Below are 25,285 nucleotides of genomic sequence, written 5' to 3' on the forward strand. Positions count from 1 at the left end.
CACCATGTTTTTGAAACATGTTTTTTGGAACTTTTTGGAATTTAACATTTAAATGTATCATAACAGCATAGCAACCACTCTTTACACTCTTCAGACAGAAACAGCTTAGCAACCACTTTAACTTTTCAACCTTATCAGCGTACTTTTCCAAGCCAACTTAAAGTTCCTTCACGAACTTTTCTAGTTCGAATTACAGTTTTAATGTGATTTTCAAAATGGTAATTGCTATTTTTCATATTTACATACAGACATTTTTTTAATCTAAAATATGCAAAAACGCTGCTCAATTCTTAAGCGTTTATCGTGTTTTAGGAAAGCAGCCAGGTAAGTCTGCGATTTCCCGTGGTGAAAAATAGTGTAATATGTGACTGTGTTGCTAATCAGTCGTGTAGTGTGAAAGTCTAGCCAACTGAACAACTCATAGTTACACATAACTACAACTCACAATTAAAACGTGACGATATTTATAAAATGTCTCGCGGGAAGAAAATCAGTTTAGTGTGGACTTTTTAAGAGGGATCTGGCAACCCAGTAGTGATACAGCGAGTGTGGTCGCTGAGCAGTGAGAAGCAGCTCTCAGCAGAAGATGAAAATTCGGACGTTTGTATACAACAGAGGTCACTAATGCACCCGAACCCAAACGCACCCGAAACCTACTGAGAAGGACTTAAAGGGGACATGAAACATTTCAAGTATTTAGTATAATCCACAAGATGTATTTTCACTCTAACAAATCTGATAATTTAAAAGTTGTCAGTGAAGCGGAATTAAAATAATAAGCAATCTAAATGTCATTTTTTTAAGTAAGGGCAGCGCCATCTTGTCCCAGCGCCGAAAGTGACGTCACAAGGTTGGTTCTCGAACGCCTCACTACTATAATCTATGAGTCTACTGTAAATTAATTCCTCAATAGATAATAAAATCTAAACCAAAACTCAATGCAGAGCGGAGGGGACTTTTGTACTGCCCCTGTGTGTAGTAATACTGGGAGTAGTGAAATTTAATAGGGTGAGGAATGAGAAATATTTACTTTCACTTTCATACCTCGCCTCTGACAGCTGTTCTTCAGCGGTGGCTAGTGGACTTTACATGTTAAATAGCTAAATGTATATAAACTAGCTGGTTAACTGGATGGCAGTACCTGCTGTGGTCGCGCTGCAGGGTTCTGCACGGCTCCATGTAGAGAGAGAATAGACACTCCAAAAAGACTCTCGCTCAGAAAAGCATCTGAAAAGTTCTGCTCAGGTTTATACAGGAAAGATCTCTGAGTAAATGCTCCACATTAGCCTAGTTCAGCTTCATCTTCATCCATAATCTCCACAAACAACAAGCTCTTTTACGCTAGCTCTGTACCTGGGCTCTTAAACCAACCAACCTCGTGACGTTACCAGTGCTGCACGGGCAACATGGCGGCGCCCTAGCTCAAACGTACCAAACACCCCCCTAGGCTAGGCTAGCTACAAATAATAATGTTCAGTAAATCAGCAAATTGCGTATTTGAACATTTAGCAAGCTAGCGAACAATAATAATATTCATTAAAACAGCAAATGCTACATTTGTACATTTAGCTAGGCTAGCTACCAATAATAATAGTCAGTAAAACATGAAATGCCTTGTTTATACATTTGGTCAGTAAAATAGCAAATGCTGTGTTTGGACATTTAACTAGCCTAGCTACCAATAATAATGGTCGGTAAAACAGAAAATACTTTGTTTGGACATTTACCTACACTAGCTACCAATAACAATGGTCAATAACTCAAATGTAGAATTTGGTAATTAAGTGTAGTTGGTGAATGACTATGCTCTTTAAAAAAACAAAACAACACAACCCACAAGCACTCACAATAAAGAACTTTATAAACATATGAATACAAGTTAAACCCATGTTACTCTACCTTTGGAAGTAATTGTATATTTAACCCTTTTAAGCCTGAACCAATAACAAAAAAACATATTTTTCCGAATTTCAATCTTAAATTGACTATTGTTACACTTCAACACAAATCCATTTTACACTGGCTTTCTCTGTTGGGCACCTTTGAGTATTTAACAAATAATAACATGAGACAATCTCAGGCCTATAGGTTTCATGTCCAACATATGTTGAGAAAACACAATGAGATTGCAGATCTGCAATATAAAAGTAGTTTAATAAAACACACAGATGAGTAAATATAGAGGTGAAGCAATACAAAGATAATAGTTTGTAGTGGATAAAAACAATTAAGAAACTACATGATTTGGATATTCTTAGTAAATTTTGGAGATCAAAAAACCTTAAGCAACATATAATATTCAATAAGGAAAAGATAAGAGAGCATAAACCTTGAGTAATACAACAACCAAATATCCATCTATATCCCTCTATGGTTACAGATTTTAATCAGAACGAACCATAGACAAATGAGAACACCATCAGAGGGAATGAATGAGCCTGCAACCTTACTGCGCTACACAAGTCTGGAGGGGGTTGATTTCAGTATGGGAACTACGGCTGGAGCGTTTTATTTAACCTCTGGAAAGGATTTTGTTGGCCTCTCTGCGGGTCTGGATGCTCCTCCAGTCCACACGGCAGTATCCGGAACAGTGTCGTCTCTCTCTGTGGCTCTGGGTCTCACTTTTGGGAACACACTCTGGAGTTCCTCAGCTGGTGTTTTCACTTCTTCTTTCATGCAGATGGGCCTAGTGGTAGTGGAAAAGACTTACGATTTGCACTTTTAATTGCCTTCAAACTGAACTAAGATGGAGTTTTCTCTCCTGTGTGAATGCGCTGGTGTTTTTTGAGTTTACTCTGTTGAGTAAAACTCTTCCCACAATCTGAGCAATAAAACGGTTTCTCTCCTGTGTGAATGCGCTGGTGTTTTCGAAGATTACTCTGTGGAGTAAAACTCTTCCAACAGTCTGAGCAGTGATACGGTTTCTCTCCTGTGTGAATGCGCTGGTGTATTTGAAGAGTACTCTGTAGAGTAAAACTCTTCCCACAGTCTGAGCAGTAATTCGGTTTCTCTCCTGTGTGAATGCGCTGGTGTTTTTTGAAACTACTCTGTTCAGTAAAACTCTTCCCACAGTCTGAGCAGTAATACGGTTTCTCTCCTGTGTGAATGCGCTGGTGATTTTTGAGATTACTCTGTGTAGTAAAACTCTTCCCACAGTCTGAGCAGTGATACAGTTTCTCTCCTGTGTGAATGCGCTGGTGATTTTTGAGATGATTCTGTTGATTAAAACTCTTTCCACAGTCTGAGCAGCAATATGGTTTCTCTCCTGTGTGAATGTGCTGGTGAATTTTGAGATGACTCTGTGTAGTAAATCTCTTTCCACAGTCTGAGCAGTGATACGGTTTCTCTCCTGTGTGAATGCGCTGGTGCAGTTTGAGATTACTCTGATGATTAAAACTCTTCCCACAGTCTGAGCAGTGATACGGTTTCTCTCCTGTGTGAATGCGCTGGTGCAGTTTGAGATGACTCTGTTGATTAAAACTCTTCCCACAGTCTGAGCAGTATTACGGTTTCTCTCCTGTGTGAATGCGCTGGTGTTTTTTGAGATCACTCTGTTTAGTAAAACTCTTGACAGAGTGCTGATGTTTCTCCATGTCGGGACTTGGCTTCAATTGTCTGTTAAATGTAGCAAACTGTTTCTGTGTGTTCTGGAGATTCTTCTGGACGGCTTTTGCTTCACCTCTTTCAGCAGTTTCACATTGCTCTTAGTTAAATATCCTGGTTGTTGGTGATGAATTTCAGGAGAATATTTTAATTTCTGGAAAAAAACAAAGAAAAATGCCATTAAATATTAAAATAAAAGCAGGTCAATTAACTGAAGAGAGCTGCCTAAATCAGTTACACTATACTTATAAAACTACTGGGACATCTTCATTTACCATAAAAGCTTCTGTACTTTTATCCCAGTCGAAGTCCATAGTGTAAGGGGGTGCTGGTGGTCCTCCAGCCACTAGAAGGAGGCCACCTTTTGTCACTCATAATAATCAGTCTGACACCTGTTTAGTGCCTTTATAAGGACTGAATAGAATAATAGAATAGAATAGTCCGATTGAGGCCATTTCGAATATTTTTATCCAATCGGATGTGGTGGATAATCCTATAAATAATCCGATACAAAGAAGAATAACAGCCTTGTAAACACCCGTACCCGATTACATCCCCAATCAGAATGTTTAAATATGTTTGCACATGTACCACAGCGTTTTAGGGCCACTCTTAAAAAAATAAAAAAGTTCGCTTTGAGATTAAAGTTTATTAGAAGAGGAGATATATTTGTATTATTTCAGGTAAATTTAACTTTTACCACTTTAGCTGCAGTTTAGGAGCGGAGCAGAGGGAAACAAGCACTCATGAGCTGTTAAATAATCACCATCAGTTATCTGCATGTAAGATGCTGATTATTAATGCGGTAGTGTTACTGTTACTGTACATAATACAGTGTCCATAAATTAAGATCATTCATAGCTCCTCCCTGTAAAATCACTCTCTGACATCACAATGGACCATCCTGATTTCTGTATAGAAGGGTACTTCACACTTGTAAAAGCGTTTGAAAATTCATATGCAAATAAAAATGTTAAACTAATAATTATAAGATACAAAGCATTTGTTTGAGTTTATTTGTTAATAGGATGGTAAAAACTTGTTCAAATGCGTCCAGCAAGCACTCTCATTTTACTACAAAATAGTAGCCAATTTAGACAGAATTTTTGTACACATTAAAGGAAGAAATTACTGATGTTGAGACTATTTGGGCCAGATTATATCAGGTTCTGTGTGGAAATAAAACAAACACCCCTGGTTGCTTGAGTCACTTAATCCGCCTATTATGTTTGGGGTCAATTTGACCCCTTTCAATGTTTAATGCATTTATGTAAGTAGTTAATCTCATTTTATTTCCCTCATGTTTAGTGAAACTCTAGTTAATAAAAACAAAGCAAAATTAAATACCCAAATAAAACAACCCTTGGTTTAAACAATTAGTATGAAACACTGAACTGAGAAAACACACCTCCAATTTTGTTGGGGCCCAGTACGTTGGTGCACTTATAACTCCACTCAGTCAGCGAAAGCGAAAGTGAATCGAATGAGTCAACCGAGTCAGTTGATTCGTTACTCACGGTTCACACAGAGCTCGCGGACATGGCGTCCTCAGTAGCCATGGCAACAGACTCCCGGTTCCCGGTGCTCCCGGTCAGAACGCAGCAGTCCCCAGCACTCACAGCGGGAGACGACGCAGTGCACGAGCGCCGGGAAGATCAGAACACCCTCCGTGTTCAACTCACACGCGAGGTCCGGCCGAGCTGCTGCAGACAGGCGCGAGGAAACTCAGCAGCAGCAGCTCTCAGTCCGCGGAGAAGCGCCTTTACTCCACAGTCCGGCTGAACTGCCTCTTCAGAGGTTCCGCAGTAAAACTGAACTGAACGCTGCGGTTTAGAGCACTATACAGTACAATAGCACTGTAACTGTGTTATAGAGCGGATAACAAGTAAATAAAAGCGCTCCGGAGAGTCTAAACACAACTTCTCTCCTCACTTTCTCTCTCCTTCTCCTCCAACACACACCCACAGACAATCACACTCTCCCTCTTAGCCCCGCCCTTACTCGGCGCGGATTGGATAGAAAAATGTCTGTCGAGCTTTTCACTCGTATGATTGGCTGAGCTGAACAGGAAACCAGCAAGAAAAACCCGCGAAACAGAAAAGGCACATGGGAAATGGAGTTCGTTTACACTTACAATGAAAAACAAAGAAAATAATACAAATATGCAGGATATTTTTAAGGGTCCTACACAAGTATCTAACGTTATCTAGCTAGCCAATGTTCTCAGTGCTTTTTTAACTAGAGGTGGGCGATACCGGGAATTTTGGTATCGATCCGATACCAAGTAAACGCAGGGCCAGTATTGCCGATATCGATACTGATACCGATACTTTTTAATATTTAAGCTTTATAGATCCAAATGATCCAAAAACCTAGGATATAATTTCACCAAACCGTATCACAATCAACATTTTTGGTTTAGAAACAATGGAACAGTAACAAAACAAAGTTTAAATATAAAATAAAAAAATATATAAAAATAAAATAAAAATTCTCCCCTCACTAGACATCTTTTCTAGTTCTTTGTTTCTTTTTTTTAATAGAATTGTCATTTGGAAAAACAATAAAAAATAAGGAATTGTCTTCCTATCAGTGCAATTCAAATGCAAGTTTTTCTTAAATAATCAGAGTGTAAAAAAATATCACTCAACACAAATCTCCTGAGGTAGAGGCGTGTCGACTCGAGGAGAGCGCTGAGTGGGCGGGGCCAGGCTGAGCCTACCTGCGTGGCGGTTTGGCTGGCTTTGCTGAGCCATGTGACGCATGTGCAACAGACCAGAGAGTAGACTGTGGTGAATCCTCGTGCGCAGCAGTCAGTGCGTGCGGCAGAGAAAAAAGCTTGAATATTGATATTTTTACACGAGTATTGCTCAATACCAATACCAGCGTTGGTATCGATATTATCGATATTTGGATCGATCTGCCCACCTCTATTTTTAACCAAGTATCTAATGTTATCTAGCTAGCTAATGTTCCCAGTGCTTTTTTTAACCCAAGTAGCTAATGTTATCTAGCTAGCTAATGTTCCCAGTGCTTTTTTTAACCCAAGTATCTAACGTTATCTAGCTAGCCAATGTTCGCAGTGCTTTTTTTAACCCAAGTATCTAACGTTATCTAGCTAGCCAATGTTCGCAGTGCTTTTTTTAACCCAAGTATCTAACGTTATCTAGCTAGGTTAACTACTTTATTTCAGTTCAAAATGTTTTAGCAAGCTAGGCTAACTAATTTTAACTACTTTAATTCAGTGTGGAATGATTTAGCTAGTTTAGCTAATGTTTACTACTTTATTTTAGAGTGGAATGTTTTAGCTAGCTAGGTTAGCTAATGTTAACTACTTTATTTCAGTGTGAAATGTTTTAGCTAGCTAGGTTAGCTAATGTTTACTACTTTATTTCAGTGTGGAATGTTCAGCTAGCTAGGTTAGCTAATGTTACCTAATTTATTTCAGTGTGGAATGTTTTAGCTAGCTAGGTTAGCTAAGGTTAACTACTTTATTTCAGTGTGGAATGTTTTAGCTAGCTAGGTTGGCTAATGTTAACTTCATTTTAGTGTGGAATGTTTTAGCTAGCTAGGTTAGCTAATGTTAACTACTTTATTTCAGTGTGGAATGTTTTAGTTAGCTAGGTTGGCTAATGTTAACTTCATTTCAGTGTGGAATGTTTTAGCTAGCTAGGTTAACTAATTTTAACTACTTTATTTCAGTGTGGAATGTTTTAGCTAGCTAGGTTAGCTAATGTTAACTACTTTATTCCAGTTTGAAATGTTTTAGCTAGCTAGGCTAGCTAATTTTAACTACTTTATTTCAGTGTGGAATGATTTAGCTAGGTTAGCTAATGTTACCTACTTTATTTCAGTGTGCAATGTTTTAGCTAGCTAGGCTAGCTAATGTTAACTACTTTATTTCAGTGTGGAATGTTTTAGCTAGGTTAGCTAATGTTAACTACTTTATTTCAGTGTGGAATGTTTTAGCTAGCTATGTTAGCTAATGTTAACTACTTTATTTCAGTGTGGAATGTTTTAGCTAGCTAGGTTAGCTAATGTTTACTACTTTATTTAAGTGTGGAATGTTTAGCTAGCTAGGTTAGCTAATGTTAACTACTTTATGTCAGTGTGGAATGTTTTAGCTAGCTAGGTTAGCTAATGTTAACTACTTTATTCCAGTTTGAAATGTTTTAGCTAGCTAGGTTAGCTAATGTTAACTACTTTATTTCAGTGTGAAATGTTTTAGCTAGCTAGGTTAGCTAATGTTTACTACTTTATTTCAGTGTGGAATGTTCAGCTAGCTAGGTTAGCTAATGTTACCTAATTTATTTCAGTGTGGAATGTTTTAGCTAGCTAGGTTAGCTAAGGTTAACTACTTTATTTCAGTGTGGAATGTTTTAGCTAGCTAGGTTGGCTAAAGTTAACTTCATTTTAGTGTGGAATGTTTTAGCTAGCTAGGTTAGCTAATGTTAACTACTTTATTTCAGTGTGGAATGTTTTAGTTAGCTAGGTTGGCTAATGTTAACTTCATTTCAGTGTGGAATGTTTTAGCTAGCTAGGTTAACTAATTTTAACTACTTTATTCCAGTTTGAAATGTTTTAGCTAGCTAGGCTAGCTAATTTTAACTACTTTATTTCAGTGTGGAATGATTTAGCTAGGTTAGCTAATGTTACCTACTTTATTTCAGTGTGCAATGTTTTAGCTAGCTAGGCTAGCTAATGTTAACTACTTTATTTCAGTGTGGAATGTTTTAGCTAGGTTAGCTAATGTTAACTACTTTATTTCAGTGTGGAATGTTTTAGCTAGCTATGTTAGCTAATGTTAACTACTTTATTTCAGTGTGGAATGTTTTAGCTAGCTAGGTTAGCTAATGTTTACTACTTTATTTCAGTGTGGAATGTTTAGCTAGCTAGGTTAGCTAATGTTAACTACTTTATGTCAGTGTGGAATGTTTTAGCTAGGTAGCTAAAGGTAGCTAAAAGCCCAGAGCTAATTATAGAGAGCTAGATAGTTAGCTAGCTACCTCGTATTAGAAGTGTTCAAGGCAGGACGTAATTATCATTTTGTAGAAAAAGCTTTTTGGCGCACGCACACACACACACAGCTGCTACTTTTACCCAAGCCTACCTTACTTTGTACAGAGAGCAATGCAAGCCTGAATGTTTTAGCTAGCTAGGTTGGCTAATGTTAACTTCATTTTAGTGTGGAATGTTTTAGCTAGCTAGGTTAGCTAATGTTAACTACTTTATTTCAGTGTGGAATGTTTTAGTTAGCTAGGTTGGCTAATGTTAACTTCATTTCAGTGTGGAATGTTTTAGCTAGCTAGGTTAACTAATTTTAACTACTTTATTTTAGTGTGGAATGTTTTAGCTAGCTAGGTTAGCTAATGTTAACTACTTTATTCCAGTTTGAAATGTTTTAGCTAGCTAGGTTAGCTAATGTTAACTACTTTATTTCAGTGTGAAATGTTTTAGCTAGCTAGGTTAGCTAATGTTTACTACTTTATTTCAGTGTGGAATGTTCAGCTAGCTAGGTTAGCTAATGTTACCTAATTTATTTCAGTGTGGAATGTTTTAGCTAGCTAGGTTAGCTAAGGTTAACTACTTTATTTCAGTGTGGAATGTTTTAGCTAGCTAGGTTGGCTAATGTTAACTTCATTTTAGTGTGGAATGTTTTAGCTAGCTAGGTTAGCTAATGTTAACTACTTTATTCCAGTTTGAAATGTTTTAGCTAGCTAGGCTAGCTAATTTTAACTACTTTATTTCAGTGTGGAATGATTTAGCTAGGTTAGCTAATGTTACCTACTTTATTTCAGTGTGCAATGTTTTAGCTAGCTAGGCTAGCTAATGTTAACTACTTTATTTCAGTGTGGAATGTTTTAGCTAGGTTAGCTAATGTTAACTACTTTATTTCAGTGTGGAATGTTTTAGCTAGCTATGTTAGCTAATGTTAACTACTTTATTTCAGTGTGGAATGTTTTAGCTAGCTAGGTTAGCTAATGTTTACTACTTTATTTAAGTGTGGAATGTTTAGCTAGCTAGGTTAGCTAATGTTAACTACTTTATGTCAGTGTGGAATGTTTTAGCTAGGTAGCTAAAGGTAGCTAAAAGCCCAGAGCTAATTATAGAGAGCTAGATAGTTAGCTAGCTACCTCGTATTAGAAGTGTTCAAGGCAGGACGTAATTATCATTTTGTAGAAAAAGCTTTTTGGCGCACGCACACACACACACAGCTGCTACTTTTACCCAAGCCTACCTTACTTTGTACAGAGAGCAATGCAAGCCTTCTGAGCTAGGCTAACTTAGCTAGCGTTAGGTTAGCTGGATCGTTCTGGATAGTTCAGCCTACATTAGATCACAAATGGCAGCTAAATAATATGGTTTTGATAACTGTATAAACAGAAAACCTTATCTTATTATCTTTAATTTGCTTTCATTCTTTTTGTGCCATCTGCCATGACTCCAAAAATTCATAACCCCCATTTCCATGATGAAAGGAAGGAGGATCACAGAGCATGTGCACAGCACAACATAGCAATCTGTGAAGTCAGGTACAGACCAGTAAATACACTAAGTGGTAAACACAACATACTAAGTGGTGAGCACCACATATTAAGTTGTGTCCAATACTTTGCGCGAAACGCACATAAACGAAACAGAGAGCACATAAATCTGCATATACTAGAAAAGTTGTCTTCGCTGAGGCTTCAATCTTCTTACTGGTGGGAGGAGAAACCTACATGAATGTACTTTTATTGGTTCATTAGTAATTTAAAATTTGACCTGGCTAACTGCTTGTCCCAAAGGAAAGGTATCCAACTTTGATCAACTTTGTGGATTACAGCCTCAGAAATCTACCATATATTCTAAGAAAAAACACTTAATGATTAAATTTGATTAATCAAAACAAAACACATAATTCCAGGAAGGTAAAAAAAAAAAAAAAAAAAAAAAAAACATTTATATTTTAACCAGCAAAAACAAAAACAAAGACTCCTTTTGAACAACATTAAACAGGGTGACACAATACACATTTGCAAGGTAAATAAATGAACAGAATTGGAGAAAATAAAATGAAAAGGTTTACATTTAAACAAATAAGTATCTGTTAAGGCTGGGAATGAAATATATATTTACCAAATTATTCTTTCCTCCTTATGGCAAAGCATACTCAATTTTTAAACTACAAATGTCCTGAAACTATGAAATCCACACTCTTTAAATGTTAAATATTATTAGTTCTAAAGGCTAATGCAGAACCTGTAAATTAGTGAAGTGTCCTAGAAAGTATTTTACTGTAAACTAGCATTATAACTTTTATTTATTCATGGAAAAGCCCCAACAGATCATGCTGGTGTTAGCAGAGATATATAGTAACAAGCAGAACTACTTCACCACTGTACTTAACTACCAAAATGCTGTATTTTATTTTATAATTTTTTACTTCACTACTGATATGACGTTCAACCTCCCCCTGGAGACACTTCTCAAATTCATTTACAGTCCATGTTTTTTAAGGGAGGGCAGTGTGGCTGAGTTTGCTGTGTGTGTTCAACACAAAAAGTTAATTTAAGACTTCATGTAAATGTACTCTATAAACATTAGAAATAATATAAACAAGATGATATTCAAACTTTTGAGTTCTTTCCATAATATCTACATAACACATTAGTTGTAATTTGCTTTCAGTACTAGATTCAAATATGTAGAAAAACTACTTGCAACACAAGTACAACAAGTATGAAGCTTAAATAACACTTCAGATTCTAATCAAATAAATATACTTGTACTTTTACTTAAGTCTGAGTTTCTAGTTTTTTTTACATGTCTTTATACATACACGTCTGGGAAAAACATATCATGGAATACATTAAACAACATCCCCAGATAAGATTCATTTTGCTGAACCTGTAAAAGCCATTGTTAAATTCAGTTCTTGATTGTTTCTGGTGGAATGTGTCAGAGTGACAGAGTGAAGTGACAGAGTGAAGATTCTGGGTGGAATAAGGTGCTTTGGCTGTCAACGATTTAGAATTTGCACTTTTTATTGCAGTGGAACATCTGAGATAGTTATCTCTCCTGTGTGAATGCGCTGGTGATTTTTAAGATAATTCAGTTGATTAAAACTCTTCCCACAGTCTGAACAGTGATACGGTTTCACTCCTGTGTGAATTCGCTGGTGTCGTTTGAGATTACCCTCTTGATTAAAACTCTTCCCACAGTCTGAGCAGTAATACTGTTTCTCTCCTGTGTGAATTCGCTGGTGTTTTTTGAGATTACTCTGTCGATTAAAACTCTTCCCACAGTCTGAGCAGTGATACGGTTTCTCTCCTGAGTGAATTCGCTGGTGTCGTTTGAGATTACCCTCTTGATTAAAACTCTTCCCACAGTCTGAGCAGTAATACGGTTTCTCTCCTGTGTGAATGCGTTGGTGAATTTTGAGTTGACTCTGTGTAGTAAAACTCTTCCCGCAGTCTGAGCAGTGATACGGTTTCTCTCCTGTGTGAATGCGCTGGTGTGTTTTGAGACTACTCTGTAGATTAAAACTATTCCCACAGTCTGAGCAGTGATACGGTTTCTCTCCTGTGTGAATGCGCTGATGCTGTTTGAGATGACTCTGTTTAGTAAAACTCTTGCCACAGTCTGAGCAGTGATACGGTTTCTCTCCTGTGTGAATGCGCTGGTGTTTTTTGAGATTACTCTGTCGATTAAAACTCTTCCCACAGTCTGAGCAGTGATACGGTTTCTCTCCTGAGTGAATTCGCTGGTGTCGTTTGAGATTACCCTCTTGATTAAAACTCTTCCCACAGTCTGAGCAGTAATACGGTTTCTCTCCTGTGTGAATGCGTTGGTGAATTTTGAGTTGACTCTGTGTAATAAAACTCTTCCCGCAGTCTGAGCAGTGATACGGTTTCTCTCCTGTGTGAAGGCGCTGGTGTGTTTTGAGACTACTCTGTAGATTAAAACTATTCCCACAGTCTGAGCAGTAATACGGTTTCTCTCCTGTGTGAATGCGCTGATGCTGTTTGAGATGACTCTGTTTAGTAAAACTCTTGCCACAGTCTGAGCAGTGATACGGTTTCTCTCCTGTGTGAATGCGCTGGTGTGTTTTGAGACTACTCTGTAGATTAAAACTATTCCCACAGTCTGAGCAGTGATACGGTTTCTCTCCTGTGTGAATGTGCTGATGCTGTTTGAGATGACTCTGTTTAGTAAAACTCTTGCCACAGTCTGAGCAGTGATATGGTTTCTCTCCTGTGTGAATGCGCTGGTGATGTTTCTCCATGTCGGGACTTTGCTTTGTTTATTTGTTAAACGTATCAAACAATTTCTGCAATTTCAATATCCTTTTTGTTGTGTTGATGAATTTTAGGAGAAATTCCTGGAAATCCCTGGAATATTTTAATTTCTGGAAAAAACAAAGACAAATTTAATTGTATTTTAAAATAAAAGCAGATCAATTAACCAAAAAATGAGCTTAATCAGTTACACTATATGGAGAAAAATACTGGTACATCTTTCCATTACCAATCGAAGCTTCTGAACTTTTGTCCTATTATAGATAAACAAAAGTACCTCTGTTGGGGGGGGGGCTTGGGGGAGAGAGATGTGTTTTAAAATAGTCAGCGTCCTGTCATTACTTTCCCACCGTGCTCCGCAAATTTATATGGGGCTTTGGTTTGGTGCCCCCTCTAGTGCAGTGCCCCTATGCCTCGCATATGCTGAATACCCCCTTTTTGCGCCACTACAAATGCCATAGGGATGTGCCACACTCTGAAAAGTGATTATATGTTTTGGTCAGAAGAACTAATATTATCAAGTTGAGTGAACAGCCAGTACAACTCAAGAGACAAAATTGTCTCAAGGCACAAATCTGGGAAAGGATACAGAAACATTTCTGCTGCTTTGAAGGTCCCAATGAGCAGAGTGGCCTCCACCATTCGTAAATGGCAGAATTGCACCAGGACTCTTTCTAGAGCTGGCCGGCCGTCTAAATTGAGCGATCAGAGATCAGGGCCTTGGTCAGGGAGGTGACCAAGAACCCGATGGTCTCTCTGTCAGAGCTCCAGCATTCCTCTGTGGAGAGAGGAGAACCTTGCAGAAGGACAACCATCTCTGCAGCAATCCACTAATCAGGCCTGTATGGCAGAGTGGCCAAGCGAAATTCGCTCCTTAGTAAAAAGGCACAAGGCAGCCTGTTTGGAATTTGCCAAAAGGCACCTGAAGGACTCTCAGACCATGAGAAACAAAATTCTCTGGTCTGAGGGGACAAAGATTAAACTTTTGGTGTGACGCCAGGCATCATGTTTGGGGGAAAACAAGGCACTGCTTATCACAAGGCTAATACCATCCCTACAGTCAAGCATGGTGGTGGCAGCATCATGCTATGGGGATGTTTTTTTAGCAGCTGGAACTGGCATACTAGTCAGGATCAGGGCTCAGGGCTGTGTGCTGAGCCCCGTCCTGTTTACACTGCTCACATATGACTGCTCACCTCTCCATCCAGGCTGTCATATTGTGAAGTTTGCGGACGACACGGCAGTGGTTGGATGCATCACGAACAGAGATGAGTCCAGCTACAGGCAGGAGGTGGAACACCTGGAGCATTGGTGCAGAAAAAACAACCTCTGCATCAATGTAAAGAAGACGAAGGAGATTATTGTGGACTTCAGAAGGGGCAAGCATGCCCACCTCCCCCTGCACATTGGAGGATCTGCGGTGGAAGTTGTCGACAGTTACAGGTACTTGGGTGTGCACATCAGAAAGGCACATCAGAGGCTCTACTTCCTCAGGAGGCTGAGACGAGCTGGACTCGGGAGCGTAGTCCTCACCTCCTTCTACAGATGTGTGGTGGAGAGAGTCGTGTGCTCCAGCATCAACGTGTGGCATGGAAGCTGCTCTGCTGCAGACAGGAAAGCACTGCAGAGGGTGGTGAAGGCTGCACAGAGGATTGTTGGAGTTAGCCTCCCAGCACCACAGACATCTACACCTCCAGATGCAGGAAAAGGGCCACCTGCATCAGGAAGGAGCCCACCCACCAAGCACACGCACTTTTTGTCCCGCTCCCCTCAGACCGGAGGCTGCAGAGCATTAAGTGCAAAACAACCAGACTCAGAAACAGCTTCTTTCCGGAAGCTGTAAGTCACAATTTCGTTCCACCTCATGTACCACATGTGATGCGAACAAAATCTCCTTGAATCCTTGAATTAACTTAATACAATTTGGAATAAGGCTCTAACGTAACAAAATGTGGAAAAAGTGAAGCACTGTGAATACTTTCTCGGATGCACTGTAAGTGCACACAGTATGTTGGTGTGCTTGGAGCTACAGAGTTGACTCTTGTGCTGTCGCGGTATTATGATGTCAGTATTGGCAGTTCTATAAAAATATGCTAAATATTTTGAGAATACCTATATCTACTAAATAAACTAAATTATTTAGGCCCACAATACCCCCCCCCCCCCCCCCAAAAAAAACTGTGGAGCTAATGAAACTATTGTTGTAAACTTGAAATGTTACATATTTACAACTTAAACAGTTAAGCTGACCCAATGAATGTTTTTTTTTTTCAGTGTACAGAAATTAATATTACAATAAATAAAATATCTATCCTGCTTGGCTTCTCCTGTCTAATGCTGTGTACTGCTACCAAAGAGACTCTCCTCGCACTGCTCTTCAAACTAGAAAATATGGATTTGATCAAATGGTCCTTCAATGCAATTGACACCATCTTCTCGACAAGAAGCCTGGGTTCGGGGGAACCTGTTTGTCCTACAGAGTGCGTAGAAAATTGAGGACCATGAAGGACAATAGAGAATGTCTGCGCTAAACTTCAGTAGCCATTCTTCCAGAAGAACACTGCAACGCGATAACTCTCCTCGTTTTCCTAAGCTGCTGGATGTTGCTCTGACTGGTACTCAAGGTTGTCTCGTCAATCAGACGGTTGCCAGGCAGTTGAACTCAATGTAAGAAATGTAAAATGCAATCTAAGGGATGAGGAGCAGGAGGGCAGGAAGCGCAGTCTATGTGTGTGTGAGAGAGAGAGAGAGAGAGAGAGAGGCAAAGAGACAGAGGGATAGAGAGATCTTTGACCAGGTCGGAGCTGGAAGTCTGAATCTGAGTGTTACTGCTGGACACCATAAGAGCACGCTGTTCAATAATTCAGCCAGAAAACTAATCAGTGTGTTGGGCGGGGCAGATTACGGCGGAAGTCAAACTTAAAGCCTTAATTAACTTTATTTTAATAATTTTATTTCTATTTTTTCCCCCCGATTGGCAGGGCCAATTTTGCTCCCTCTGAGCACCGGCAGCTTGATGGCAAAGCTGTATGAGCGGGGATTCGAACCTGGTGCCTTGATTAACTTGCATTAAAAAAATAGTAACACATTACTGATTCCAAATTAATAGCGTGCATTAACACTTTAACACTGACAGCCCTAAAATTAACATTTACAGAAAAATATGTAGTTAAATACTCTTCAGTTTATTGTGTTTTTACTTTTTTATTTCCTAATTTTGTATGCAGCTGCCTTATGTGAACTGCAGAAAAGTGATTTTACACTAAAATATAAAAAATACTCTAATATATAAAATGTTTAGTTTAGTAGTGTTTTCTGTTGACGTACAACAAACACTTCTCAGTTTGTTAATCTAACCAAAAGTATTTTAGCAACTAATTTCAACACATTTTTAAGTTGGCAAGCCTAGCATACATTTTAAATGACTTCGACTAAATATATTAAATTGACAACTTAAAATATTAGATAATGATAAAAGATCTATGATAAATTCTATATTGAAGTGATTCAATCATTTAGATGTAGCTAACATTTAAGACTTGTTAGACCAACTTAATTTTGTAAGTGCAGAGAACAAATGAGCCATAAAGGTTTGCTAATTTAAAAAAGGCCTGGAAATTAGTTGCTTAATGATTTTAAGTTAATTTTTTTTTTTTTTACAGTGCATATCGTACCATACACAATAATAATCACCAACATTTTTGAATATCGTGAACAATATTATACCCTAAAATATCCTTATATTATATGTAATATAATTATTACATCAGGGTACTACATTTTTACTGTTTTTAGCAAAAGAAAAATTCACACTGTTCTCATTTCCCTTTATATATCTACTATAGACTATATCTGTCCAGTATCATTTACTTTACTTTAATCCTGGATATATGGAGATATTCAGAGTGCATTATTAGAATCATGATATTCTGGATCATTAACTTCTGATACAAATCTGATAAAATTCTTATTTTTTTATTATCTCAATTAAGGGTGTGCCATATCATATTGTATACAATAACAAAATGACATTCATTTTGTTGCAGTAGTGTATTCTTGAATTAAGAAAAAAAATCAGTGAGTATCATTCTCACAAAAATCGCTAGTACTTAGTGAAGGTATGGGCAGCTGTGTTTACATACCAGAAAAAAAAATGCTAACATTAGCTACTTGGTTAAAAAAGGACTGGCAACTTTAACTAGGTATCTAACGTTAGCTAGTAGGTTTAAAACAAGCTGGTAACTTTAACTACCTGGATAACGTTAGCTACGTAGTTGAAAAAGCACTGGTAATATTAGCTAGTCAGCTATCGTTAGCTACTTAGTTTTTTTTAAAAAGCACTGGTAATTTAGCTAGCTAACTAACATTATCTACCGGTTATAAAACGCTTGCAACTTTAGCTAACTAACAAACATTAGCTACCACTTAAAAACAAAATGCCGGTAACTTTACCTAGCCTCTTACTGCAGAAGCGCCCTCTAGCGGGCCCGCCGGCGGGCCCGGTCTGACTATGTAAATTAGAATGCTTAAAAGCGTCAAATATTCTAAACACACCGACCAAATAACCGACTCATATTCTTTAGTACTACTTTAACTACGTGCATGCAAATTTACAGCCATCTACATGAAACCAGTCGCCAGAAATCTCCAACTGAAAACAGCCTGTTTTTTCCCATTGTTTACATGAGGAACACGCCTCCCCAACAAAATAGCCTTATAAAATAATATTAGTGTATAAAATAACATCAGATTATATTATAGAAAATTCACTTACTATCACAGCTTCCACAATACAGCACTGATCCGCAGATAAAATATCCATAAAGTCCTTTATTCGCCTGCTCACTCCTCCTCAAAAACATGCGTTTTTTTTCAGCGCAGTCGGAACGTAATATTCTCAGGCTTCTAGCGATCACTCAGTGTAATGTTTTCACGTAAATTTGTACGTGAATACAAAGCTAAGGATGTCCTCTTCTAGATTCCGTGGTTTTTACTGGTCCAAAAACAACTGTTTTCCTTGAGTGGCAGTCTTTTTACCAATGGCGTGAGCGCTGGATCAAGTTGTTGTTCAGGGGTGTCCAATCAAATCAAGTCATAGCTTTACTCCAGAATCAAACAAGTGATTGACACCTATTTCATCCAATAGTCCACCCTCAGACGAAAACATTGATACGTAATTTGCCCTGATTGGTCTCTTATGGCTGGGGGTGGGGAATGCGCAACCGTGACCAAGCTGCGAGCTGTCCCAAAAAAAAAAAAACACATCACAACGCTGAGTTCCAGGGCGCACTCAGAGCGCACACGTGTGAGTTTGTTTCGAGCGATTTTTTCTACTTTTAACTGTTTTCGCCAGTAAGTGTAGATCTCCAACATTTTTGGACACCATGGCTAGGAGGACGTTCACTCTGGCTGAAGTTCATGACCAGTTGTTTAGGTCTGATGAGCTGGAAGACGAGAGTGATGACGGTTCAATGGCAGCTAGCATGGACTCGGAGGACGAGGACGCATTCCTGCGTGGAATTGATGCTGTGCTCGACATGTAAGTTTTTAAATTACGATAAATGTACATAAACTTTTAGCCTATTAGCAATAATTATGTATTAAATAGCTAATATTGTTTAGCTAGTTGCTAAATATTAGCTAGTATGAGGTCTAAAATAAAACTTACCCTGCTGCTGATCCACGGCCGTTTTAGCTAGCACCTCATGATGTGAAGCATGTTGTAGAACATTACTCACTAGGCAATGCAGAGTAAAATATAGAATGCGTACAAAACATGTATTTATTGTATATTTAGCACTGTTAAATACATGCTATTAAATGTAATATATGACTATTTTATTATTGTACACCTATTATATACATGCTATTAATTGTAATATATGACAAATTTATTATTATAAAACTATTATACACATGCTATTAAATGTAATATATGACAAATTTATTATTATAAAACTATTATACACATGCTATTAAATGTAATATATGACAAATTTATTATTATAGAACTATTATACACATGCTATTAAATGTAATATATGACTATTTTATTATTATACAACTATGATATACATGCTATTAAAATGTAATATATTAATATTTTATTATTATACAACTATTATATATGTGCTATTAAATGTAATATATTACTTTTTTTCTAAATATAAAATACAGATTAAGCAAGTGGCTGGATGTGGTTATGTCATGTATGACAGGTTATATGTGAGGTTATTTGCCAGAGAAATGTTGCTGTTTTATTCATTTGGTCATGTTCTCTCTTTTCTGACAGTGAAGTGGATTCATCCAGCACTGTTCCACCTTGCGTCCCTCCTTTGGAACCACTCCCAGGACCTTCATCATCTGTGGACGTCCCTCGCACCTCCGCTGGAGGACAGGCTAATGGCAGTGGCACCAGGAGAACAGGCCCACCTCCAGCAAAAAGAAGAGTGCTCATACCATCACCTCCACCACCTGAAATCTCTTCGCACACCTCAGCTGTGCAACAATCATATTCAGATGCCAGATCCAGCAGGCAGAGAGCAAGTGCAGCGGAGAAGTGCCCAGCCCCATCACCACCTGCAGCACTGGAGAGATGGTTTGACAAGTCCGAGGAAGACGAGCAGCCTCGTCCACTGCAGTTTCGCCCCAGGAGGACCCCAGGAGTTCAGCTGGATTTTCAGACAGACTACAGTGCCTCTGATATTTTCCAGCTGTTCTTCAGTAAAGAGGTGATCCGTACCCTGTGCAGCAACACCAACAAATATGCGGCACGGAGAAGCGTGCAGGGCATCAAGAGGCAGTGGACAGATGTAAATGCTGATGAAATGCTTAAATTTCTCAGCATAACCATCTATATGGGACTGATGAAGCCTTCCGCTACTCGGGACCTGTGGAGGAAGGACCGCTTGCACAGCCATCCATTTCCTGCTTCTGTGATGGCTGGGTACCGGTATGAGGCTATCTCTGCATACCTGCACATGAGTGACCCAGATGCAGATGTCAAAAATGATCAGCTCAGAGGTCAGCCTGAGTACGATGGTCTCTTCCGGCTGAAGCCACTTCAGGAACAGATCTTGGCTGCCTGCAGGGCCTACTACCAGCCACACCAGAACCTCTCTATTGATGAGCGCATGGTGGCCACCAAGGCAAGAATCAGGATGAAGCAGTACATGAAGGACAAGCCCACCAAGTGGGGGTACAAGCTCTTCATCCTGGCTGACAGCTGCAGTGGCTACACATGTGACTTCAGTGTGTACGAGGGGAAGGCAAGGAAACCAACAGGAAATGGCCTGAGCTTCGACGCTGTTGTCAGTCTGCTCCATGTGCCCTCTCTGGGCACAGGGTACACGGTGTATGTTGACAACTTTTACACCAGCTCAATGCTCTTCCGTCACCTGCACAGAATTGGTTTTGGGGCCTGTGGAACCATCCGTGAGACCAGGATAGGCTTCCCCAAAACAACAGCCAATGCCCTGCCAAAAAAAGCAGACCGTGGTGAGATGCGATGGATCAGGGATGGCCCACTGCTGTTTGTAAAGTGGAGGGACACACGCGATGTCACAATGTGCTCCACTCTCCACAAAGCTTACAGCGGGCAGTCTGTGCAGCGTCGTGTCAGAAGCAAAAATGGAACCTGGTCCACCCAACAGATCTCTGTGCCGGAACCTGTGAAAGCATACAACAAGTTCATGGGGGGAGTTGACTTGTCTGATGCTCTCATAAAGTACTACTCTGTGACACAGAAGACCAGGCGTTGGTATGTGAAGCTGTTTCTTCATTTTGTTGACATTGCCGTGGTGAACAGCTTCATCATCCAAAAGGAGATGGCCCTGGCAAGGCAGCAGAAGTCTCTCAGCCAGAAGAGCTTCAGGGAGGTGTTGTGTATGGAACTGGCTGATGTTGGGCAGCCACAGGTATCCATACCTGCAGAAGTCCCCAGTGAGCCATCGATGCCTCCAAGTCCAGAGTGTGGACCACAGGGGTGCTTCCCTGTTCCAGTGCCTGACATGTCCACTGAGAATCGGCTGAAAGCCACACAAGGCAGAAGGAAATGTGTGCACTGCAAGATGAAAACAATGTTCATGTGTAGATCGTGCAGTGTTCCACTCTGCATAATTGTGGACCGAATGTGCTTTACAGAGTGGCACGACCAGAAGAGCTCTTAGGCACATATACTTGTAAATAGTTTTAAAATGCTCACTTTCTTGTAAATAGTTGGAGTTCATTGTGTTCTGTTTTTGCCTCCTAAAATCCAACCCCTCGTCCACGTCGTAGGAGGTGGTAACAGCACATTGCAGGTTATAATGTTTGCAGTTGTACTGGCTAACGGGGCTCTGGTGTGGACATGTTTTTAGAATGAATGAACTATTGCCTCTAAAAGACTTTGATATCCAATATGTGGTGTCCGAATTTTTTTTTTTTTTTTTTTTTTTACATTTTTCATGAGGTCATATCATCAAAAAATATTAATATTACTCTGAAATGGACTTACAATAGTTTGTTTTATCACACAAACAAAAAAAAATGTAACAAACTCTTGTTGTATAGTGACAGCATTATTTTTTGTATTTGGAGAGGTTAGGGACACTTTGGAGAGGTTTTGAACCCTTTGGAGACGCCTAGTGGACACCTAATATAATGCTTTGTATCTTCTCAATGCTTTCTTGTATCTTTTTAAAATTTTGTAATTTGTTTGACAAGTCCCTACTGAATCAGGAAATGTAGAGCATGACTGATTTTACATTACCAACATCCATACACACATTGTAAATTCTAAAAATAACAGGCGTTTTTTGTTTTTTTACATTTTCTTCTGCATTTGATGTTCTCAAATGGAACCTAAATAATTGAAATAAATGTCTGGAGGTGAATTATTTATTTGTCCCAAGTGTCTACTTCAGTTTAAGCCCTGAATGGTCATTGTGCTATATGTAAAACTTAAGATATTCAGTGTTATAGCATAGTTGTGCAAACGCATGAAAATGAGCAAAAAACTGCATCTGCAGTAAGGGGCTAGCTAGACATTAGCTATCCGGTAAAATAAAGCACTGATAACTTTAGCCTGTCAGCTAAGTAACTGTTTTTGAACAAAAATGAACCTTATTCTATTCTAGGATATTTTGGTAGCCTCACAAAACTGAAATCAGGTTCTTGTTTGAGTTGTTTGTAATGTCTGTATTAAAACTAGTTTTGCTGGGAAATACAGTTTAGCGTTTGTACTTTATGATAATATTCTGACTGAGAAAACAATTCTTAAAACATTAATTCAGCCACTGACAGCATGTTTTATACTAGCCTAACAAACACAATCAGTGGATTTAAGAAGCTTGACTGTAATATCTGTACTAATACTAGTGTTGCTGGGCATTTTTTTTTTTTTTTGGTGGGATAATCAGTTTTGTGCTTTATCAAAATATTCTGTCTATTCCCCTAGTATAAAAAAAATGCTACCAGAGAATGAAATAATGAATTTGTTTATTATGCTACTTTTATTAAACATTACCTAATATTGTTTGACATTTATAGATTTACCAACATATTTAAAATACAGATGACATTTGCAACAAGTGTACATCAATTAACAATATGTACTTTTTTATTTTCTTTTTACTGTAGTGGTTACTGCGGTTAACACTAAGCTGCAGCATAGAAATGCACTGCTGCTCAGATCCAGTGCATATATGGCAACAACACATAAAACCGCCTACTGTATGGCTTAACACATGATTTTCTATAAAATATAAAATACAATTCTTAAAGTGTTATTTTAAATTGTCTCTGCATTACCAGTAGAATCTTGTCCCCCAAAAATACACATTAAAATACATGTACATGAGCACATTTCACAAACATAAAAATACAACTGAACATGATCAGAAATATATTAAAATATGAATGAAACACATACCTGGATGACAATATGTACTTTTCTTACTTCCGTTTTACTGGAGTGACACCGAGCTGAATAAATTAAATAAAAATCTCATTAATAATTAATAAATATTATTATTAATAAAAATAATAATAATAATAATAATAATAATAATAATAATAACAGGATTATCTGATATTCTGCTGGCACAGCTACAGACAGTGGAGGGAAAACTGAGCCTCGTGTTAGTCTCACTTAACTTCTAACAGAGAAGAGAGAAATAAGCTCATAAACTCTTAACTATTACCTAAATCAGTGAATTCTCTACAAAAACACTTTTTAATCTGTCTTATACTCGAATTAATAGCAGTATTTTTAACTTAAAACATGTTTTTAACCACTATTTATTTATAAAACACGGAGCTCAGCACCTACCCGCAGCACAGAAACACACAGACCGCTGCTGAGGTACGGTGGCTCAGAAAGACCAAACGTAGCGTAACTGCAGTTCACCACTAAACAGCAGGGGCCGCCAAAACTTCATTTAACAGCATTAAAGTGCCTCATTTTATAAAGTTCATCTAAAACAAAGGTATTTTCTTACTCTGTTACACTTACAACAGTAATAAACGCTGTAAAATTATTAAGTTATGCTTCAATTAATTCTTAGAAGACAAGTTTAGACATTATTAACCATTAAAATACATTAAACATATGGCTCAGATCATCATTAATTAACAAGATCTATTGCATTTGAAACATTGGTAATTTAGTAATATGTAATAATGTCTAAAGTATGGTAATTAAATAATGGCTTGTTGGTATTGTGGACCATTTTTTAGAAATTCACTTATTCTGATGTATTTTCCTTCATAATACTGAATATTTTGGTGTTATTTTGGGTTAATGAAAGTGTGTAAAGTGTGTCCTAAATTTAAAATATATTAATATAGTTACAGCAGAGCTGTATTACTGTGGTACACTTGATATTCCACACTAATGGTTTTAACTGGGATTTCTTAATAAAACTAAGCTTAATAAAACAGCGTGGCTGAAGATACTGCAATTTGCTAACATTTTTAAAATATTTGCAAACTATCCCAGCAAACATGCCCACACTGGGCCAATGAGGGCCCAATGTGGGCCAACACATCGGCCCCGTATGGGCAGCCCACATCGGGCCATTGGGGATTTGCACATCGGTGCGGTATCGGCCCCACGCCATCGGCCCCATATGGGCAGCCCACATCGGGCCATTGGGGATTTGCACATCGGTGCGGTATCGGCCCCACGCCATTGGCCCCATATGGGCAGCCCACATCGGGCCATTGGGGATTTGCACATCGGTGCGGTATCGGCCCCACGCCATCGGCCCCATATGGGCAGCCCACATCGGGCCATTGGGGACTTGCACGTTGGTGCGGTATCGGCCCCACGCCATCGGCCCCATATGGGCAGCCCACATCGGGCCATTGGGGATTTGCACATCGGTGCGGTATCGGCCCCACGCCATCGGCCCCATATGGGCAGCCCACATCGGGCCATTGGGGATTTGCACATCGGTGCGGTATCGGCCCCACGCCATCGGCCCCATATGGGCAGCCCAAATCGGACCATTGGGGATTTGCACGTCGGTGCAGTATCGCCCCCATATGGGCAGCCCACTTAGGGCCAACGGAGATTTGCTCATCGGGACGGCACCAGCACCATGGCGTCGGCCCATTTCAGGCAGCCCACATTGGGCCAATGGAGATTTGCTCACCAGTATAGCGTCGGCCCCACGGCGTGGGCCCTTTTCAGGCAGCCCACATTTGGCCAGCGAAGATTTACTCCTCTATACAAAATCAACACCAAAGCATTGGCCCATTGGGCCAACAGAGATTTGCAGAGCTCTAACACACACACACACACACACACACACACACACACACACACACACACACACACACAATGACTCATGCCCTCAGTGGAAAACCAATTGTGGCCCCAAATTTTTAGAACTGTGCAATATTGAACAGAGAACATTTTTCAAGGAAGAAAATTTAAAGCTGTGCTATTGGCACTTTGACATTTTTTGCAACTGGCTGTAAAACAATTAAATAAATAACACAATTTAAAGTGTATAGTAAATTAATTAATTTATTACAAAGTATCATGTATGAAATATAAACAACACACAACATTATTTAAGTAAATTACTTAATAATAAATCCCAAATTTATATTTTAGCATGTAGATAAACATGTACTGCATAAATATCTCCATTTGCAAAAACAGTATTTATAATAAACAGTATGATATAAATATCAAACATAATACAAAATAACAAAGAATTATACAACTTAAATTAATATATATATATATCTATATATATATATATATATATATATATAAACATCAATAAAAACAGCAAATAATATTCTTGAATAAATACTTAAATGCACTAGACTGATGTAGTAGATGAATAATAAACTGATACTATTATTGCTACTGGAACAAAGCCTCTGGGGTGGGTTTCCCGAAAACA

General features: G+C 38.7%; 2 protein-coding genes and 1 pseudogene across 5 annotated transcripts; 1 reads left to right on the forward strand and 2 right to left on the reverse strand.

Annotated features, from left to right (window-relative positions):
* Positions 1-1,843: 1,843 nt before the first annotated feature.
* The window catches only part of LOC111197347 (zinc finger protein 271-like), a 109,768-nt pseudogene continuing 86,326 nt past the window's right edge, over positions 1,844-25,285 (reverse strand).
* On the reverse strand, positions 10,549-22,841 carry LOC125801220 (zinc finger protein 665-like). Of its 4 annotated transcripts, none has more exons than XM_049477595.1 (3): positions 22,795-22,841; positions 14,081-14,524; positions 10,549-12,994 (listed from the first exon to the last, which is right to left on the reverse strand). In XM_049477595.1, exon 3 carries the CDS (start codon positions 12,869-12,871, stop codon positions 11,630-11,632), a length of 1,242 nt encoding a protein of 413 aa, XP_049333552.1. In that variant the 5' UTR covers positions 12,872-12,994; positions 14,081-14,524; positions 22,795-22,841; the 3' UTR covers positions 10,549-11,629. The 4 variants fall into 4 exon arrangements, with proteins under 4 accessions (XP_049333552.1, XP_049333553.1, XP_049333551.1 ...); XM_049477597.1 differs by having other exon boundaries at positions 12,884-12,994; XM_049477596.1 differs by lacking the exon at positions 14,081-14,524.
* Positions 17,366-21,052, forward strand: LOC125801671 (piggyBac transposable element-derived protein 4-like). Its single transcript, XM_049478467.1, has 2 exons — positions 17,366-18,423; positions 19,177-21,052. The coding sequence occupies exons 1-2, from the start codon at positions 18,269-18,271 to the stop codon at positions 21,050-21,052; spliced, it is 2,031 nt and encodes a 676-aa protein (XP_049334424.1). The 5' UTR covers positions 17,366-18,268.

Source organism: Astyanax mexicanus, chromosome 4 (genome assembly GCF_023375975.1).
Source record: "Astyanax mexicanus isolate ESR-SI-001 chromosome 4, AstMex3_surface, whole genome shotgun sequence".
Classification (NCBI taxonomy): domain Eukaryota; kingdom Metazoa; phylum Chordata; class Actinopteri; order Characiformes; family Acestrorhamphidae; genus Astyanax; species Astyanax mexicanus.

What these genes read in the sequence shown, in the direction of transcription:
- LOC125801671 (XM_049478467.1), top strand. Translation starts at nt 18,269, where the DNA reads ATGGCTAGGAGGACGTTCACTCTGGCTGAAGTTCATGACCAGTTGTTT. An exon ending in ATTGATGCTGTGCTCGACAT is followed by an intron (nt 18,424 to 19,176) that starts GTAAGTTTTTAA and finishes CTTTTCTGACAG; the next exon opens with TGAAGTGGATTCATCCAGCA.
- LOC125801220 (XM_049477596.1), bottom strand. Translation starts at nt 12,871, where the DNA reads ATGGAGAAACATCACCAGCGCATTCACACAGGAGAGAAACCATATCAC.